The sequence below is a fragment of the Vombatus ursinus genome, unplaced genomic scaffold, assembly GCF_900497805.2.
Source record: "Vombatus ursinus unplaced genomic scaffold, bare-nosed wombat genome assembly UNPS02015255.1, whole genome shotgun sequence".
Taxonomy (NCBI): domain Eukaryota; kingdom Metazoa; phylum Chordata; class Mammalia; order Diprotodontia; family Vombatidae; genus Vombatus; species Vombatus ursinus.
In genome coordinates, this window is record NW_020955033.1 from 34,094,148 (window position 1) to 34,115,779 (window position 21,632).

At 35.5% G+C, this 21,632-nt stretch overlaps 1 protein-coding gene across 1 annotated transcript in view; it reads right to left on the reverse strand.

Annotated features, from left to right (window-relative positions):
• LOC114031685 (laminin subunit alpha-1-like) overlaps positions 1-21,632 on the reverse strand; it is a 195,071-nt gene that overhangs the window by 83,148 nt on the left and 90,291 nt on the right. Inside the window, exons 17-29 of the mRNA XM_027846837.1 lie at positions 18,634-18,761; positions 16,867-16,953; positions 16,154-16,365; positions 15,199-15,305; positions 14,744-14,924; positions 12,415-12,551; positions 10,827-11,063; positions 8,628-8,771; positions 6,414-6,593; positions 4,619-4,804; positions 4,002-4,129; positions 2,380-2,500; positions 2,122-2,259 (exon numbers count right to left, since the gene is read on the reverse strand). Of these exons, the coding sequence (XP_027702638.1) occupies positions 2,122-2,259; positions 2,380-2,500; positions 4,002-4,129; positions 4,619-4,804; positions 6,414-6,593; positions 8,628-8,771; positions 10,827-11,063; positions 12,415-12,551; positions 14,744-14,924; positions 15,199-15,305; positions 16,154-16,365; positions 16,867-16,953; positions 18,634-18,761 (1,986 nt within the window). The remainder of the gene's footprint in view (positions 1-2,121; positions 2,260-2,379; positions 2,501-4,001; positions 4,130-4,618; positions 4,805-6,413; positions 6,594-8,627; positions 8,772-10,826; positions 11,064-12,414; positions 12,552-14,743; positions 14,925-15,198; positions 15,306-16,153; positions 16,366-16,866; positions 16,954-18,633; positions 18,762-21,632) is intronic.

A 21,632-nucleotide genomic window follows, 5' to 3' on the forward strand; every position in this document is an offset into this window, starting at 1 on the left:
ACTGGATGTAGAGGTAGGAAGACCTTAATTCAAATTTTGCCTCGGCTATTTCCTAGATCTCTGATTCTGGGCAAATCACTTAAATGCTAGCTGCCTCAGTTTCCCCACATATAAAATGGAGTAATAATAGCAACTACCTCCGAGGGTTGTGAAGTTCAAATGAGATAATTATTGTAAAGCACTTTGCCAACCTTAAAATGCAATACAAATGTTAGCTGTTGCAAATTATTGCTATATTCAGTATCAGCATATTTTGTTGTTCCTAACACATAACAAAAGAAGAGAAATCTTAAGCTCCATATGTTTCATTCTCTTTTCCTCCTTATATACATTTTTTGGTATGCTCACTTCATTTCTCTTCTGATCTTTATAAGTTTTTATTAAAGATTTTTCAATAATTCAAAAGGGACTAAAAGTAAAATTGGGAAATTGAGAAGACTTAAAATTTTACAGCTGTTCCCTATAAACTATGTGTTATCAGAAACTTGGGAGTACATTTTACTCTGAAAAGGCAGGCATGTAAAAAATGGGCAAAGTGGGTGCTTTACATCAATGCCTTTATTAAGCAATTAATTTAAGGACTCCTTGTATAGAATACATGACCTGAATTTGATAGGCTCAAGGTAGCTAGTTCATCATTTTTACCCTTAAAAAGTTTAATAACAATGATAGAATCACAATATTATTGATGGAAAGATTTGCCATTAATATCAGCAACTAGAAATAAGACATGTTTATCACCATGCAGGTTGCAAAGTCACAAGCTGTTAGTCAATACAATGCCTTAGGAACATCCTCTTAAGTTATAGAGGAGTTGCACCGTGAGACAAGAGACAGAGAATGAAAATACTTTTGTATGATAAGAACTAAAGAATCTAATCGGATAAGGACTAGAGGCCTGTAGTTACATTGATATGGGCAATTCCCAAATACAGAAATCTCTCTACCAATGCAAGTTATTAGCATTTCCTCTTCAACTTCATAGAAAGGTGCCCAGAGCAATGGAAGATTAAAAAACCTGCCCAGTCGGGGCGGGACATCCAGTGGAAGGACGTCTTACGTCTAAGGCCCGCTCTCTATCCACTATTCCATGTTGACTCTCTACCAAACATAGAAAAGAAGATTAAAGGCCCGTAGCCCCAGGTCACATTCCGTTAATTTGCTTTGAAATATATATTTTTAAAAATAATTTATGAGAATGACAATGTCTTGTCATCTTTTATGTGTTTTGTACACATTGTGAACTTTTCATCGTGATTATCTATGTTGCCACGTTACCACACACCTGCACAAATTACGCCAAAAGGGGGACTTCAGGAGTGCAGAAGAATGAAGGATTAGAAATAATGTGGTCAAGCCTGAGTCTAAAAGGATACTTTGTCTTCATTATCCTCCACTTGTAGTGTGTGTGCTTCTTTCCATCCTTGGAGACAATGAGGACTCTCATGTTACTTGGCATTTGTCCAGTTCCGGAGGAAAATTATCTCATAGAAATTCAAAATAAGGCTTTTTTAAAAATTTGTAACTACTTATTATATAATCTCCTCCTAGAAATACTTGCATTTTAAAGGCAATTTCAAGGAGAAGGCTATGCTTTACACAAAAGAAACTGATCTCTTAAGGTAGAATTCTGATATTACAAGGCTTGAATAAAGTAGTCACTTTTGAGAGGGGTCTCCGTATCAAATCAGATCACTCAGGCTGATCCTGGATATTAATAATCAGTAAGACTAAGTGTGAAAAACCAAGTGACTCATATTATCAAAGTCTGCCATTTTGATATTTGCAAGCAAAAATTCCATAAAAAATTTAAATTCATAAGTTATCTCCATTTTGGTTTTTGGTCCAAGAAAGATGGCCAAATGACTATTTTTTAATTAATAACCTGCTGGTCTTATTAATAAAATGATTAAATTACCCAGAAAAAAAGATGTCTCCATTCCACTAATGGCACAATCACATCCATTAAGCTTTTCTGTTAGAAATGACCATCAGATTTGAAGTTTAGGCAAAGGAAGCTCAGTACACGGGGGTATGTATGGATAGAGAAGAAGAATAATAGTCAAGGAATAAAGACCTTTAAATCTAGCCAAGTGAGAACATCTGAAATAAGCCACATACCAGGCACTTCCCAGTCTCCGGATGACAGGTTTCAGTGTGGTTGTTGCAATGGCATGGCACGCATGGTGCTATCAGAGGGCGTGGTTCGCTGACACCAGCTTCTGGAAGTTTTGCCCTGTGGTACCCAGGTGCACAATCCTGTGGAGAGATAGAAAAGAGAGATTTGAGCCTTGATTAGACTGGGTAGTGACAGTAAAGAAAAGTATTTTTATTCAAAATAAGGAAATGTTAAAACCATTTCCTACAGTTGTTTGGTACCTGACATGAGAATCCAGTAAATCCAGGAGGGCAGTCACAATTCTCTAAAAGGTATGCTACCTCTCTATTGGAGTGCATCTCTTCAGCCTTTACTCCAATTTCTATTGAGATATTTGCAATTCTAGGAAACAATTCATTAAGAAATAAAAAAAAACCTAGACTTAGATACAAGTATCATGGAAGCAGCTAAGTGGCAAAGTGCCAGGTCCAGAGGCAGGAAGACTCCTCTTCTTGAATTCAAATATGACTTCAGACACTTGTTAGTTGTGTGACCCTGGGCAAGTCATTTAATCCTTTACCTCAGTTTCCTCATCTGTAAAATGAACTGAAGAATGAAATGGAAAACCACTCCAGTATCTTTACCAAGAAAACCCCAAATGGGGTCATGAAGAGTCAGATATGACTGAAACAACTGAACATCCTCACATCACAAATATAATGTGAGGTCCTTAATTGAATCTCCAAAAAGAGAACATTAGCCAAAGAAACCCCAAAACTTTATAGGAGGCAATGGAGCAATCTTATAAATACTATCAAAGCAACAATGTCATAGCAAAGCTTCACAGCACTGGGTGAAGTTTAGTGATATTTTATTAGGGACATCATTGTGATGTAGTGTTGGCCAGTGCAAAATTATGTGGTTTATAAATACTATTACGTTAGAAAATTTAGCATGCAACAAAATGATATTTTGCATATTGTAGAAAACCACAGTTTTTCTTCATGATGTGGGAGAGTTTCCTTCCCAGGAATGCAAATGAAGTGTGCCAAAGTACATTGATACTACTATCAAGGTAAAGGTAGTAATTTAGAAATTTTAAAAAACCCAACAATTTAAGGGAAGTGGAATTAAAGCTCTCTAGGGATGTTGACTGGCTAGGCAAAAAATTAAGCAAATTAGGCATTAAAAAGACTAATGTATTAATGAAGAAGTAGTGATGCTCATTCCATACTTCTCTGAAAGAATTTTTCTCATTGTATCCCTCTTTGCCCCCAAAATAGAAGGAAAAAATACCAAGAGATGGTTATTATTATTGTTGTCATTGTTATTGTGTTGGTGTTAAGAGTAGATGGAGCAGTGCATACAATGCTGGCCCTAGAGTCAGGAGGACCTGAGTCCAAATCTGGCCTCAGAAATGAGTATGTGACCCAGGGCAAGTCACTTAACCCCAATTGCCTCTGCCTCTCTCCTGCAGAAGTACTTCCCCCAGGAACAGTTTAGAGTCATATGGTTTCTAGACTTACTTTTTAGGTGATTTTCACATACATTACTATATTACTTCATGTGAAAAAGGGGTTAATGTTCTACATTGTTTTTATGATAGAAAAGAATCATGGAAATTTAGAGCTAGAGAATATTTGATAGTTTAAACCATATACTTTCTCCACTCTTCCCCCTTCAAATATTTTATTGGTGAGGAAACTAAGGTCTCTAAAAATTAAATTATTTTCTCAAGGTCACATGGCTAATTAGTGGAAGAACTAGGAAGAGATAACACACATAAAGAAAAACATTAAGTAAACATAGAAGCAGGGCAGGAGATAGAGAAAATGATTTTTTTATTTCTGTTTCAGGGAGAAGATATTTGAAAGTCTAGAAGTTTAAGTTAAGAATGCCCTACCTGCTCTGTATTAATCCTTGACCGTATGAGGCCTTGATGAGAATATAGTCAATGTTGCTAAGAACTGACATAAAGTCTGAACGTGTTACAGACTTTTCAGACACAGAGTTAAAATATTTCCAAATGTTCTGTGGATGAGAAATATATTTGATCAAAGAATAATTTGCCCAAAAAAATTCCCAGTGGCATATTCACAAATAAAGGAAGTATTCTTCTCATAATAATTCCCCAAAATACCCATCTGTACATATTTCTGTGCCCAGTGCCAGCCAAGTTTCCCCAACACAGAGTATACTAAACAATCCTCACATTCAAGCTAGACTTGGAGACCCTCCTCTTGCCCATGTCCATACCATAATGACCATCATACCATGAAAAGAATACAAGAATCCTTTACTACTGAACCTAATTAAAGTGAACTTAGATTCCTCTGAGGCTATAAAATTTAGACCGTTTTCCAAACACCTCCCCAGTCCCACAGTGTTCACAGTTCTTGGAAGATACTCTTGGTCTTTTTTTCATATCTCCTGTACTATACTTTTTATCAACTCACTAAAGTGATAATAGATAGTTTTACATTTCTCAAAGAATCTAAGGAAAATGATAAATTTATTCACCTCCTTCATGTCTACTTCTTGTTCCTTTCTCACTCCATTCTCTGGAGCAGGGATGTTCATGTAAATGACAAGCTTACTGGTGCGGCCACCCTTTATCAGAATCTGTGGCTCTAAGTTGTAAGTCCCAATGCCATCTGATGAATAAAAAGCCACTGTGTACTTCAGTTTTCCACCATAGGCCATGAGCTGTTCAAAAGATAAATTGTTATATTTATCTCTGTAAAAGAGCATTGACAAAAAATATTTCATTTTAAAGTTCCTGCCATGATTTTTTAAACTTACAATAAAATTTTAAGAATTCAATTTTAAAAGGCCTTTCATCAAGGTTATGCAGTTATTCTTAAAATGCATAATATTTTTTCTCCATGTCTTTCAGTTGTCAGATGTTAAAAGGCATGCAATATATATTCCCCAATATTTCCTGCTATTTAGGAGTTTGTCTTCCTTCTTTAAAACTCTCCCTTCCAAATTTTCTTTTTTTTATCGTGAATTTGACAAATACAATTAAACATAAACATTTCCATACAAAAGAAAAACAGAAAAAGAGGATTGTATAAGAAACCATGAATCTCTATTGCAAACTAAGCTTTTTTTCTTAGAGTACTCCATACTAAGTATTATACAACTGCAGAGGAAAATAGTTTTTTTGAAAAAGTTCTAATGAACATTGAGTTATAGTTTATAACTACATTTTAATCATAAGATTGGGAACAAACATTTTTAGGACACAAACTTGAGCACGTAAAAGAATTTCCCCTTCTATTTCTGGTTAATCATAAATGGCAAGGCTGGAAACGTTCTTCTGGTGATAGCTCAAAAGGCAGACAATACAATTGTCTCAAAACAAAGGTTACTAAGTAATCATTTTCCAAGTTCCTTTGACTTAGAAAAGTATTTTCTTGGAAGAATTTTATTTGTACTTACTCTAAATGCTTTATGTTTTGAGCAAACACATGTACCTGTGATCTCAGTATAATCTAAATGTGAATGTCACTTTTAAAGAATAATTTAAAGAATAAAAGAAAAATTAATAATAATTAAAAATTTAATAATAAATAATAAGAATAATAAATAATCAACAATAATAATAAATAAGAAGAAGAAGGAAACAAGCATTTATTAAGTGCCTCCTATATGCCAGGCACTGTTGCTACTTACTTTACAAATATTATATCATTTGATCCTCAAAACAATCCTGGGAGATAGATACTATTATTATCTCCATTTTTTGGAAACTGTGAGAAGACAGAGAGACTTGCCCCCAAAAAAATGTCACACAGCTATTAAGTGTCTGAGGCTGGATTAGAATTCAGGCCTTCCTGACTCCAACCCTAGCACTTTATCCATTGCACATCTAGTTGCTTCTAGACAGAAACTACTATCAGGGGCAGCTAGGTGGCGCAGTGCATAGAGCTCCAGCCTTGGAGTCAGGAGGACCTGAGTTCAAATGTGACCTCAAACACTTGACAACTAGCTGAGTGACCCTGGGCAAGTCACTTAATCCCAACTGCCTCACCAAAAAGCAAAAAAAAAAACAAAAAAAACCCTACTATCAGGTAGTTTCATCCTAAAGAGACTAAAAATGAAAATCAGTAATTTTGGTGAGGTTTTCAAAATTTAATTCAGGACTCTTGATAGTGTATTATATGCTAAAAAAAAAATTCCTCCAGTCTATAAAGGAAAAATTATATTTTTCTTAATTTATAAGTTGGCTAATTATATCTACTCATTCCAATTTTAAATTATCTTCTCTCCCTCAAGAAAATCTATACTGCCTCTAAATGTCATCTCTTACCTGGTCTCCCAGAAATTGATTAGGTAGCCTCCAATAAAAAGGTTCTGCTTTCACATGCTGTCTGACAGTGGCAGCATCCAATAAAACCTCAGGGTGCTGGTAATACACCCCCTCTATCGTTCCCTCAAGATTGCTTTGGGAAACCACACGCAGAATAGACTGATCTGGGGTGAGGGTTATCTATATATCAAAGGGAAAAAAAGCCACTTGATTACAAGTGCTAATGAAAAATGCATATGAATTTCAAGGACAGAAAAGAGTTTTACAAATAAATAAATGAACAGTAAGATGGAAGACAACTAGTTTTTCAGATTAGTATGTGAAGCAATTGTGTTTTTAACATAAACACAAGGATTAAAATTCTTGAAAGTACTTCAAGCTGTTGCACCCTATAAATTGTTGTATCAATAACTATCAGTTACATGACCTAAGGGGGCAGAACTAAAAAGTGAAATCATCCTTTAACTTGTGTTTCAAGCCTTCTATAATTTATCTTACTCACTAACAAGCAGAAAAATGAAATGGCATTTATTAATCCAGACTTAGGTACTGCAGGTACAAAGGAAAAATGGTTTCTACTCCCAAGAAGCTTACATTCTACTGGGGAAACCAATCTGTACATGGATTTTAAAAATATAAAATATATATGAGATGAATAAAAAAGTGATTTGAGAAATGCTCTCAACAGGAAGGAGGAGGTGAGGTCTCTTGGAAGAGGTAGCATCAAACTGACCCTTGAAGAGGGGAGATGAGAAGGGAGAACATTCCGGGCATAGAGGATAGAAGGTGTTAAAGCATAGAGAGAGGAGATAAAATGTTGCAGATGGAAAAAACCAAGCAGGCTATTGGAATGTAGAGAATATGGAAGGAAGGAAGATCCAATAAGCTTGGAAAAGCAGGTTAGAATCAGATTGTGAAGCGTGCATTTTATCGTCAAGATAATGGGGACACTGAAGCTTCTTGATCACATGATGTGGTCAGATGTGTTTTTAGGGATATCAAACTGAGAACTAGATGGAGGATGGATTGGAGAAGGGAAAGGCTTGAGGCAAGGAGGCCAGTCAGGAGGCTGGTAGAATAGTCTACTTGAAGTGTGATGCTTGCCTGGATGAGGGAGGTTTCTGTGTGAATAAAGGGAAAGGGTTAGATGTGAGACAGACATAGAAGATAGACAAAATTTGGCAACTTTGTAGATGGGATTAGAGCAAGTGAATGGTCAAGGGTTGTAAACCTAGGTGACTGGAAGATGTCTTCCTCAACAGAGATAGGGAAGTAGGGAGGTTGCAATGGGAAAGATAATAATTCATTTTGGATATAGTTAGAATGAGATGCCTATGAGACAGTCAGGTGGGGATGTCCAGAAGGCAGCTGGTGATAAAGGACTGGAGCTCAGAGGAGAAATGAACTGTGGGAGTCATCTACATAGAAATGATTGTAAAGACATCATGAAAAGAGAGTATACAGAGGCAAAGAAGAGAAGGTTTAGGGCAAATCCCTGGCATGCATCCTCAGTGAGTAGCAGGACAGGGAATTACCCTCCAAAAGAGAATGAGACAGTTAGTAGTAGGACCAATGGAATGTCATTAAAACCTAGGGAAGCAAAAGTATCCAGAATGAGGGGGTGGTTAATAATGTCAAATGCTACAGGGAAGTCAAGAAGTGTTAGGACTGAGGGGAAAAAAAATCATAATGTTTTTAACCAGCAAAAGGCCTCAGAGATCATATAATCCATATGATTCTTATCCAGTTCCCTCACATTACAGATGAGGAAACAAACTTAGAGACTAAATAACTTGCTTAAAGTCAGGCAGTGAGTTGGTAGCTAAAATCTGGTTCTCCAAATTTCCAGTTCCAGGTTTTTCTAATACACTATATTGTCTCTTTTCTGTTTCCTTTTATTTCCACTGACCATTATGGGAGGAACAAAAACTTTTAATGATTCCAACACCAAAAGCCAAGTCTCTGAGAGTTGTCTTTTTTTTTTTAAGGACAACACCAGCAAACATTTATTGCCTACTCTGTGCAAATCATTGTAGACCACCATAAACACTTACCAGGCACCTATTATGTACACAACACTGGTTAGAAGTCTCATAGGAAGATGATTCATGATTCTAAGAAAAGTTCAGTTAGTGTCAAGCATATAAAATAAAAATATGAGCTATTATATAAAATTGCAAAATTCAAAAATATTATTACTTATATAATACTTACAGGGATTCTAACATATCCTTCTAATTCTGAACAGAAGTGTGTCATCCCAGAACAGAAACAAGGAGAGCAGCCCAAAGGATTGTCAGCATGAAGGGCGAAAGTTCCCATCTTACATTCACTGCAGTGAAGACCAAACACATTTTCCTAAAGGGGAAAAAAGATTCAAACTCTTTTACTCTGAGAATCAAAAAATGTTTCCAAAGACATTAGATGCATCGGGGTAGAAACTCCAAGATATTAACATTGAGCCACTAAAGTTTTCAAAAGTCAGACCTAAGAACATATGAGTGTTTCCATGAGTTTTTATAGATACAGTTTCACAAGTATAAGCCAATAGGCTAGATTAACTCAAAAACCAAAACAAACAAAAAAACCAAACAAACCATAAATGTTTCTGATCCTTTAAGACATGCCAAAAACATACATAGTGCTTTAAGTTTAACAAAGCATTTTATAAATACTATCTCATTTGATCTTCAGAACAATCTTGGGATGTAGGTGTTATTATGATCCCTACTTTACAGATGAAGAAACGGAGGCAGAAATTTAAGGTTTGCCCCAAATTAGACAAATTAAGTATCTGAGGCTGGATTTGAACTCAGTTCTTCCCGACTCCAAGTTCGGCACTCTATCCATCGTGGTATCATGTTGCCTAAAAATGTTCTGCAAAACTCCAAATAAACATTAGGTTATCCTTATCACAGACTAATTTTACATTGAATTCATAGTACTTTGTTAAATATAAGGAATTAAAGTGGAGATGAAAGATAAAGGAAAATTAAACAGTAAGACTTACAAACAAGAATAGATCAGACGTTGAGATATTCACTAACAGGGTCAACTAAGGAAAATGTGTGTGTGTGAGTGTGTGTGTGGGTGTGTGAGAGAGAGAGAGACAGAGAGAGAAACAGAGACAAAGAGACATAGAGAAAAAGGAGAGAGACACACATACAGAGACAGAGAGAGACAGGGACAGAGAGAGAATGGAGAGAGAGAGAGAGACAGAGAGACACAGAGAGAACTGAGTGGAAGAATATATGTAAATACCTTCTAAATAATTTGTCTTAGCAAAGGTAAAGGAAGCTCTATCTCTAAAAAAAGAAGTTTGTTCCAAGTGTCATTTCCTGTTTTTTCTTTCCTTTTTTTTCTTTTCTTTTTTCTTTTTCTTCCAAGGTATTCGATTCAATGTCCCCTCTATACAAGGTTCTTGTAGAATGTGCTGGGTATACTAAAACAAAAACGAGGTATATACTCCATTCCCTCAAATTGCTGATAGACTTCATAGAGGATAGCAAGAAAATCTAAAGCAGGAGAGATCCCTAACATCTAGGAGAATCTAGACATTTGATGGCAACAAAACCGAACCATGAAGGAAGCCACTCAGTGAGAGACAGAGACAGGAGACAGTGCACTCAAGGCATAGGGAATGATTTCTGTGAAGGTACAAAGATGGCAGATGGAACATAGAGGTTGGGAGACAGCTAATGGGCCAATATGGCTTGAATTTAGAGTGCATTTTAAAAAATGATGAGAAATACATGTATTTTAGGAATTAAGAACTCCTACTTAATTTTCTTTAAAAAAAAAGCAAAATTAGCTTTGGCATTTTATTATAACTACTTAGGAAAAAAGTAGAATTTTACCACAAACAATATAATTTAAACTGAATTTAAAAAAAAACATCCCTACTGCACAAAACAGGTAGAAATGTTAGCTAAATATAATACTGCTTTTCTCCTTTTCCAATCAAATAAAAAATATCCACTAATTTTCTTCAGTTCTAGGCCAGCACATGTAATGTAGTGTAATCACATAAGGATTATTGAATCACAAATCTTCTTGGCATTCTGGGTAATCTATTTTATTCTTTTATACTCACAATAGATTAGCTACTCGGCCAAATGGAACAAATGAGAAGTCAGTTTGTGTTGTTCAGACTGGTACTGTCACTTTGCCTATTGTTACAAACCATCGCAATTCCATTTAAAGAAGACAGTCATTGTTCTGGCAAAGTGCCCATTGAGTTTAAGGTTATAGAAGACTCAACAGTTCCATTAAATAGGACCCACAAGTTGCTGCTGACTCTTCTAATATGAGTTGCCCCTGAGGGAAAAGTTTATGTGGTTGATTTGAAAGAGAGAGGGGAGAGAGAAATATAAAAATGAAATAAGGAAAAAGAAATTTGTTTATAGAGGATACCTTGCAAAAACAGGTGCCCGTTTCTTCTTCACAACTACAAACACCTTGTTTCTCATCACATGCGTCTCTTTTTGTACCACTAACTTCACAGTCACAGGATACACAATCTGGATAGCCTCGGAAACCTAAGGCACACTCATTGCAGCTTTGGCTTCCATATTCTTGTCTACAGGGGCATTGGCCAGTTAACAAATCACACCGACGACTAGTGGATCCTATGCTACTGCAATTGCAAGCCTAAAAGAAACAAAATTAATCATTTGGTGGAGCTTATTTTGTTTTTGTTGTTGTTTGCTTTTGAGTTCTCATAATGTATTATAGCATTAGAGAAAAATCTCAAAGGAGGGGAAAAACCTCATCCCACTATTCTCCCATAGCATCGCTTTGCATTCTATGTAAAGAATCCTGGGACTATTTCTGGACATCTGTGGCTTTTCTGGACATAGTCTCATTTTCCTAACATTATGATTAATCCACAGTAGAGGCATTTTTAGTGTTAAAATAAGACAAGTAGAATTGTTGGTTGATTGATTAATTGACTAAGGAATTACTTTAGAGCTTATGTAACTGACCTTCACTTTTCTTTCCTTTGTTTTCGAAACAGAGTAAGCTTAACTGTCAGAATTTTAAATATAATTATATCCTACAAATATACAGAACTCAGTAAGATGCCATTTCACTAATCTCTGGGAAGCACATATATTTTAATTGTAGCAAATCAGGTAAGAATCTAGTATCATGAAGGAGCAAATGTCTTTAAAATGAAGCAATTTACTTCCCTTTTCACTCGAAAGAATAGGTTTATTGCATAATTACATCTAAAAGGGTATGAAAATGTGTAGTCTTCATATTATGAACTCAAATTCCTTAGTTCCATCTCTAAAAGAAATTGAATTATCCATTTTATAATACCAATCATGATTTGTTGTTGTTCAGTTGTTTCAGCCATGTCTGACTCCTTGTGACCTCAGTTAGGGTTTTTTTTGGCAAAGATGCTGGAGTATTTCCTTCTCCAGATCATTTTATAGATGAGGAAACTGAGGCAAACAGGGTTAAGTGATTTTCCCAGAGTCACATAGCTAGTAAGTGTCTGAGGCCAGATTTGAACTCATGTCTTCCTGACTCCAGACCCAGCATGCTATTCACTGAGTCACCTAGCTGCCATTAATCATGATAGATGTTCATAAATATTATGAGATACATAGAATCAATTATAAACAAAACTGGGAGTAGGGGAGCATGATAGTTCCAATGTCCACAATAAGATCTTGCCAAAATACAAAGACAGAGTGAATTGGTTGTGGGAGATTAGTTTGTTTTCTTCCTTCTGATTTGATTCCTGAAAGCTAAATTGACTTAAAAATAAGCATACTTTAAAAATATTTTAATACCTTATTAGATAAGATGAATAAGCAAATAAAGTATAAACAATATTAGAGGCTCCAATAGTAAACATGTTTTGAGATTAAGAAAGGGAAGGCTTTAATTGTATATAATCATCATGATATCAGGTGGGATGTACAATTTTGAAATGTACATTTATTAATTTTTCCTTGTAAATTCAATGGCTTTAACCATCACTAGATACCTTGCATCCTAGCTCAGGATCATGTCCCCAGTACTCATCCTCACAGTTTTCACACTTTAAACCTTGAGTATGAGGAGGGCAGATACAGTCTCCAGATTCTGGATCACAGGTATTATGAGTATGAGCACAGTTACAAGCTGCAATAAGAAAAAATTATTTTTTTTCCTTAAGTGAAGATTTGGAAAGGTAGCCATTTAATGAAAATGAAAAAATGAAAACCAAAGTTAAAAGTAATTTTACTTAATTGAATAATCTGAACAATTTAGCCATTGTATGGTGGTTTCCTAAAATGGAACCATATGACAGGCTTTCTCTCCTCTCAAAGGACTCTCTGTAAGACTTGCTTGGGTCAATCCTCAAGGCCAGAGAGATGCTCATTGAGAAGGATGTAATGAGGACAAGAGAAGAAAGAAAGAAGGTAGGAAAGTAGAAACAAATTAAAGAGGGTTTTATTTGGCAAATGATTCATATGATTTATATGACAATGATTCATTAGAGACTTGAAGAAGAAAGGACAAAGAACCAAAGAAAATCGTGATGTTTGATGGCACTAGTTCAAACACAAGCTAAAAACATGAATGAAGGAAGAAAGATAATGTAAAATTGGAAATGAAATCAGCAGAACTTGGTGAGACGTCAAAGACTAGAATGAGGCATGCTTGTCTTTGTAGGACAAGTTTAGAAATCATAATTTTATTAAATTACCTTTTATTCATTATATCAATTACCTTTTTAAAGTTATATGCTATATAGCTAAAATCAATGTCTTTCATTTTCACTAAACAAAGAATATACTGCCAAATACTATTCTAAAGCTTGAGATGTATAATATTAAAAAATTTATGAAACTCATCAGTTACGTCTTCTGAGGTCCCTTCCAGCTGTAACTCTATGATCCTATGAGCTACTCAGAAGAAATCATTATCATAATTGTCAAATTATAGGATAATTGCAAATTTGTATTTTAAAATGACTCCTCCTATATAACATATTGGGAAATTTCACTGTTTACAAGATTTCAAACTGCTCTATACAACAAAAGTCCAATTCTTTAACAATACCATTTCCCTAGTCATACTAGATGACATTGAATCATGTAACACCAATATCTTAGAAGAAGTAAATTTAGAGAAAACTGAAAGGACAAGGGAAAAATGCATGGTGGTTATGAGAAAGCAGAAGAATTTTACCAATGATTACTTCTGTGTAAGAAGCAGCAATAACAAATATTATCAGTAATAATTTTTGGAAAAGGTCATGTTGTGAGAATGAGAGACAACTACAGGAAATTGTAAAAGGCTACACTGGTACTCATATTAAAAGAGTATTAAAAGAATAAGAGGAAGGACTCTTACTCATTGAGTGGATTCTCTACAGAGGAGTTAGGGAAATACATGAATAAGAATCACAGAAGATGAAAAAGGAATGCAGCAGTCATTTCAGCATTGGTGGAGCAGTGAACTCACTGACAATCACAACTCCAAAATATATAAATATGAAAGAAACATTATGATGAATAAGGCAAAAGAGACTCAATTCCACTGTATTTTTTATCTGAATTACCTGTGGTTCATTAATTTTATACACAAAAATTAGATGGTATATGTAAATAGGAAAGGCTAACATTTTTGTAACATTAATTCTGTAAGTATTTATTAGTACCCACTATGTGAAAGACGTAATAAAATTATTTAAATCATAATTGAAAATATGTAGGAAAATGAATTATTTCCTTTATGCACTTAATTTAATAGTATTCTTAAAAATTAATTTGCTTTCAATGCCAACTGCACAGGCCATTCATTAGCTGTGACTTCCTTAAGTCCTTATGTTAACTCTCTTTGTGTGATACATAAAACTTCAGTAAATCATCACACATTCCTAAAAATGTTTAGAAGAACAGGTATCTAAGTAATTTTCCATTGTCATTTTCAACACAATTTTGTTCTTTCACAAGATGTATTTTAGAAGGGGCAAAGGATGTTGAGCTACCAAGAAGTAGACATTCATTCTGAAGATTTACAAAATCTGTAATTTTGCAATAGTCAATGCAATTGTGTTTGGATTGTAAAAGTAAAAATATGAAATAAAAAACAAACCAAAGCTGCTGGATAAACTGTTTAGGATTGCTTAATCTTAATAAGTTATTATGATTGCTTAATTTTAATGGGTTACTAAGATTGTTTAATCGAAATAACCTTTTCTTTCTACTTTTCCTAATTCCTCTCAAGCAATTTTTTCTTGTCTCCTAAAGAAACTTAAAAACTTTTGTTGGAAAGTATGCCCAGAGCTAGAATACATAAAAGGGACAACAGAATAGAGTACTTACGTGTGCAGCTGCCATCTTGATATGCATAAAAGCCATGAGCACACCGGTCACATCTCTGCCCAGCAACTCCTGGCCCACAGTGGCACTGCCCTTCATCACTACAATTTTCAGACAGTGAACCTAACTGGCTACAGTTACAGGGCAGGCAACCAAGTCCTGTATTCAAACCATAATAGCCATTCTATTCAAGAAAGTAAAGAAAAAAATCGTGACAGCAAAATCATTATTAAGGAAATTTACACAGGGTGTTCCAAAAGTCTTAGTGCAGTTTTAAACAATCTTTAATGTAAAAAAATCTTAACTTTTGGAACACCATACATGTGCATGCGCACACACGTGTACACACACACACACACACACAGAATTTAGTATTTAATAACAGAAAGAGTTGACTGGAAACATAAAATTCAAATATTTTAATTCTATTTAATTCCCATTTTGTCCACATTTCTTACCAAGCATTGATCACAATGTTGTCCAATAACATTTGGTTTGCAGTCACAGAGACCAGTCTCATGATGGCAAATACTGGAAAGAGAACTGCTTCCGTGGCATGAACAAGCTAAAGTGTCCCCCCAAAAAGAAAAAAAATTACTTCTTTACAAGGTCTCAAGAAGATCATTTCATCCTTCTCCATGACAAAAATTTTTATATTCTAAGTACACACAGCATATTTCATTGGGGTCTATATCCAATGAATTTATGCTTTCAATAATTTGGATTACTAAGAAAACATATTTCTCCAATGACAGATACAGAATCATTATTTTTCTCCTTTTGGACAAAATTTGGATTATAGTATCTCGACAATTCAGAGGTGCTTCACTAGACCCTTCCCTGTCCTAGCCACCATAGTCTTCCTTCAAAATTGCACATAAAAATATGACTTTCACATTATAAGTTTGCCACCCTGGTATACCAGTAATACACTTCTTTTACTGAATTTTCCTAGGTCATCTACCTGCAACGATTTTAAGAGAATTGTGCTTATTCATTGACAAGGACTTTTTAAATGTGCTGCTAACATGAATGGCTTCTCAGATTAACAAGATTTATTACTCTTGTTATGTAGCATAAAATCCCATCCACTTAATTAGTCTAGTTAACATCTCCATTACCAACAGGTTGGTTTTTTTTAGCATCCATCCTCCATCATGCTGTCAGACTCATAACATACATAACCTTCCCTCTCCTAAGATATAATTAACTTTTTTCTATATATCTTAATTTCATTAGGAATCAGGTAGAAAGGAGAAATGAACCCATTTGAATTAACTAATTTGAAATCTAAGCAGGAATATCAATGACAGTGGCAACCCAAATACAAGTATTCTAAAGTGTGAAAGCTGTTTTGCCACATGAAGATAGTGTGATAATTAACAAAGTCTATTTCACTCCCTATCCACTCACCATGACAATTTTTAGCAACAAGAGCATCCCCATAGAACCCATCAGCACATCTCTCACAGTGAGGGCCCTCTGTGTTCCCAATACACTTCAAACATTCTCCTGTGACTGTATCACAGTGACCAATTTCTAGGGGATCCACATTGCCACTGCAATCACATGGGACGCAGGATTCCCCAGGTACCGTTGGATTTCCATAGTAACCGTCTGCACATCTGTATAAATGATGAAGAGTAAGGTCAAACTAAGTACAATTGGTCAAGAAGTTTCCCCAACAATACAGGATTCTTTGACTGGTTATTCAATTAAGCTTACTATTTTGCAAAAGATTTATAGAGACAGAAATACAGCTCTTTTGGTTTGGTCATTCAGAAACTTTAATTCGCTCTTTGTTCATGATTTAACATGTTAAAAGAAAAGTGTAACAAAATGCATCCTAGATGTGACAACATAAATTCTAATTTACTCAAGTAGCCTTGGTTTGTCAAATGACCTGTAGTCTGAGAATTCCATACAATGGTCTTTTAAATATACATGTGTAAATACTCCAATGACTTTTAAGACTGGTTTTGCAACAGATTAAAGAGCCCCTTGAATTATTTTAAGGGGCTATCATGAAGATCTCAAAAAAAATGTCAAAAATAAAAAATATTTAAAAAATAAACACTATGGAAAATTACAATCTTTCAAAAAGTCAAAAAACACGGAGTACCAACCTTTCACACCATGTTCCTGTATATCCTGGTTGACATTGATCACAGATAACTTCATCTCCATCATCCAAATGGCAAGTAGGGCTGAAACTAACAGGAAGTATTGAAGAAAAGATGTTTCTCTGCCTCTAGATAATATCATATTTCTACACATTTTAAAGACCAATTTCCTCCTCCATCTTCATGTGATTATTACCTGATCAATAGCAGAATCTGGTAAGAATGCGAGGGCGTGGGAGTGTGTGTGTGTGTACAGATTTCATGCAAAGGTTTGATGCCATGATCTCTCAAGATCTGCATAACCACTTCTCAGTGTAATTTTCTGAAAATTAGCTTCATTTTTGACTAGGTAAGTATCAATGTTTATTATATGTGTGTGCATAGCTATATCTATCTATCTATCTTGCATGCATGCACACATCTAAACATATACATATATACAGAGTATTCCAAAATACTTAAGTATAGTTTTAGGCTATTAAAGCTTAAATTAAATTATGCTGTTAATTTAATTGAATTAAGCTATAAAAGCTTAAAACTGAATTAAGACTTTTGGGACACCCTGTATATAAACATTTTCCTTCTTGTTGTTCAGTTGTTTTCAGTCATGACCAACTCTTCCAATTCTTCATGACCCCATTTGGGGTTTTCTTGGCAAAGATACTAGAAAGGTTTGCCCTTTCCTTCTCCAACTCATTTTCCAGATGAGGAAACTGAGGCAAATAGGGAAGTGACTTGCCCAGGATCACACAGCCAGTGAAGGTCTGAGGCCAGATTTGAACTCAGTAAGATGAGTCTTCTGACTTCAGGCCTGGCACTCCAATCACTGTACCACCTAGCTGTCCCATATATAAACACAAACACAAATAATGAACACACACACACACATTCATATATATGTGTGTGTGTGTGTGTGTGTGTGTATACATACCCACATATATGGATGTTGTGATAAATACATGTGTTCATATTTATATGTATATGCACCACAACACCCACAGACTTCCATTCTGATTCCTCTTTGTAGTATGGGAATATGCCGAGGTCCTCAAAGACTATTCCAATGGAGTACAAGCCCTGGTAATTCTAAGCAAGCTAGAAAGGCTTCAAGTACAGACATAGCATAGCTGAACTTTCATCTTCTGCCAAGACTAGGCTGAATAAGTTCAGAAAGACTCGTCATCAATGGCCTGATCAGGATATCATGATGTAATTTATTTCTGTGCCTTTGCATTGGCTCTCCCCAGTGTTTGGAATGCACTCCCTCCTCATCATTACCTCTAGGAATCCCTACCTTTATATGAAGAATGGCTCTATCCTCTCCTATGTGAGGTCTTTCCTGACTTTCCCTTCCATCAAATTATCTTGAAGATATTTATTTTGAATATATTTGTACATATTGGTTGCATGCCTGTTATTTTCCTTAGAGCTCCTTAAAGGCAGAGACTCTCATTTTTGTCTTTATATACCCTGTCCTTGGCACACAGTAGACACTAATCAATGCTTGTTGATTCACCTGTTGCCCAGAGCAATGAAATCACAAATTTTTGAAATATTTAAATATAAAACATCATTTTTCTCTAAAGATTTCAGCATATACTTAGATAGCAAGGCCAATAAAACCGGAGAGGTCTCTCTTGGGGATAAGTAATAAGTTGTCAATGGCAGGTCATTTTTTTTAAATAAATAAATAGGAATAAATATTTGGCTGCATGGGAAAGGAACAATACAAAGCCTTCGCAGCTCTTCAGTATGTAACTAGCCACTTACTTGTTGGAGGCAGTTGTAAGAGGACACGCACAGGGCCGGCAGTCTTCCGAAGTCCCACTAGAAGGATTGCCGTAGAACCCTGGTAAACACTGGTCACAGTGAGCCCCCGTAGTGTTGTGTTTGCAAGCCTATTGCACAAGTAAAGAGGAAGAGAATTAGAGGAGGTAGATCTGGTTGGAAGGGACTTGAGAGGACATCCGGTTAAACCTTCACATTTTATAGATGAAGAAATGAGGAGGCCCAGGGGAGGTAAGCGACTGGATCCAAACAATAAGGCAGGGAACCTCAGAAACAGGATTGCAGTTGCAATTGTTTTTGATCCAGAGACCATGAACAATACTGAACTTTCCACTGAACAATACTGTTTTCTTTGTTGTCCCCAGAGGATTTTAAGGTTATTATGGGTGTCGAGATCCAAGTAAAAAACACAACTAACTCTCAATCTCTCTCTCTCTCTCTCTCTCTCTCTCTCTCTCTCTCTCTCTCTCTCCCTCCTTCTCTCTTGTCTCCATCTCTTCCTTTCTCCTCTGTGCCCTTTTCCCTGGCTGTCCCCCATGCATGATATGTTCTCCTGCTTTGTCTTGGCCTTCTGGCTTTCTTAAGACTCAGCTCAAATATACCTTCTGCAGGAGGTCATTTCAGGTCCCCTCCATATACTTCTAATGCTTTCCCTCTGAGATTACTTTTTATCTACTCTGTATATCTTTTGTATGTACATAGTTCATTGGGGCAGCTAGGTAGAGCAGTGGATAGAGTGCCAGGCTGGGAGTATGGAAGACCAGAGTTCAAATCTGGTCTCAGAGACTTGCTAGCTGTGTGCCTCTAGGTAAGTCACTTAATCTCTGTTAGCCTCAGTTTCCTCAACCTTAAAATGGGGATAATAATTGCATCCACCTCCCACGTTTGTTGTGAGGACAAAAATGGGATAATTATAAAGTGCCTGCTTCCAGGCATATAGTAAGCACTATAGAAATTCTAGGTATTATTATTGTAGTTGTTCTCAAGCTTTCTCCTCCATTAAACCGTAAGTTCCTTGAGGGCAAGGACTATGTTTTTGCATTCTTTTATATCCTTAGCGCAGTGTCTGGCACACACATTTAATAAATGCTTTTGTAACTATATCTTAAAGCAAGGGGCAGCAATGAATTACAATTTTTTTGCAATAACACCCAATGCATCTTACTTTGTGAACTAAAAGTCTATTATGTAAAATAGACACACTTTAATAAAAAAAATTTTTGTTCACTTGGTGATCATCTGTGGCTTTTCGCTCTTCAAGCTGAAAAGTCATTTTATGTTGTGGAGAAACAACCACACATCTTCTATTTCAAAATCTAGCCATGTCCTGTTTATGTGCTTTGAAATGTGGATTTTGAGCCAAATAGCTATCTACAATCATTGAACAGAGTAGATATGCAATAGAAGCTACATGAGAAACAATGTACAACAATTAAAAATAAGGGAGGGAGGAAGGGTTAGAATTTGGAACTCAAAACTTCAAAAACTGTAAAAATATGGTTTTAATATGTAATTAGGAAAAATAAAATATTATTTTTAAAAAAGGGAGGAGTCAGGCTATTTGAGAAGGAAAAAGTACAGCTTGAAAAGGATAGTTATGGGGCCATGAATGCATACATGGGAAGGCCATGCATGCTTAATGGTCTTGAATCAGCCAACTGACATGGAGCAGAAGACTGTGGGAAAAAATGTCTCCTTCCTCTAAGAGTGCAGAGGAGTAAGAAGAGCTCGTGAAACAATTAGCTGACAGCTTCTTTCTGATAATTACATGTAAGTATTTAAAGGCTTGTGACTCTTAAGAAGTGGTTCACCTACCGCCTTCGTGTCCTACCCCCCTTAATATTTCAGCTCCTTTTGTGTGTTGTCTTCCTACACGAGATTGTAAGTTTCTTGAGGACAGGGACCGTCTTTCTTTTTCATATTGATATTCCTAGTACTTAGCATAGCATCTGGCACATTGCAGTTGCTTAATAAATGTTTATTGATTGACAGACACAGTACCAATCACTGGAGTTGCTATGTACAAGGCCAGAGCTACACTCAAGCTATACTCAAAGCCCTATAAATGACTGTATAGCTTCTCTTTTTAAGCAGAACAACAGGTTTGGATTAAACACTGATAAATATAGAACTAAACCCAGTTCTAATTGTTCTAAATTATGAATTATTTGGATTGAAAGAACTTAAAGATTGGTTAATACTTACGATTTTATGTATATTATATATATATACAAAACTTTTTTTATTTCTTCCCCAATTACACATTAAAACAATTAAAAAAATTTTTTTTAAAGTTTTGAGTTCCAAATTCTATCTTTTCCTCCTTCCCTCCCCTCTCCCTGAGAGGGTAAGCAATCCGATATAGGTTATACATGTGCAATCAAGTAAAACATTTCCATATTAGTCATTTTGTACAAGAAGACAAATAAAAAAAAGAGTGAAAGAAAGAAAGCGAAAAATAGCATGCTTCAGTCTGTATTCCAACAATATCAGTTCTTTCTCTGGAGGTGGATAACATGCTGCATCATGAGTCCTTTGGAATTGTCTGGGATCAATGTATGGCTGAGAATAGCTGTCATTCACAGTTCTTCATTGTACAATATGGCTATTTCTGTGTACAATGTTCTACTGGTTCTGCTCACTTCATTTTGCATTGGTTTATGTAAGTCTTTCCAGGTTTTTCTGAAATCATCCTGCTTGTCATTTTTTATAACACAGTAATATTCCATCACAATCATATACTACAGCTTGTTTAACCGTTCACCAATTGATGGGCATCCCCTCAATTTCCAATTCTTGGCCACCACAAAAAGAGCTGCTCTAAATGTATTTGCACATAAAGGTGCTTTTCCTTTTTTCTGATTCTTTTGGATCAGTGATGTTACTGGATCATAGGGTATTGTGACTATTATTTTCAAAATTAGAAAGACAGCATGAGAGTGTGGCTAGAGTGATAAATAGGATCAGAAAGTTTAAGCTGA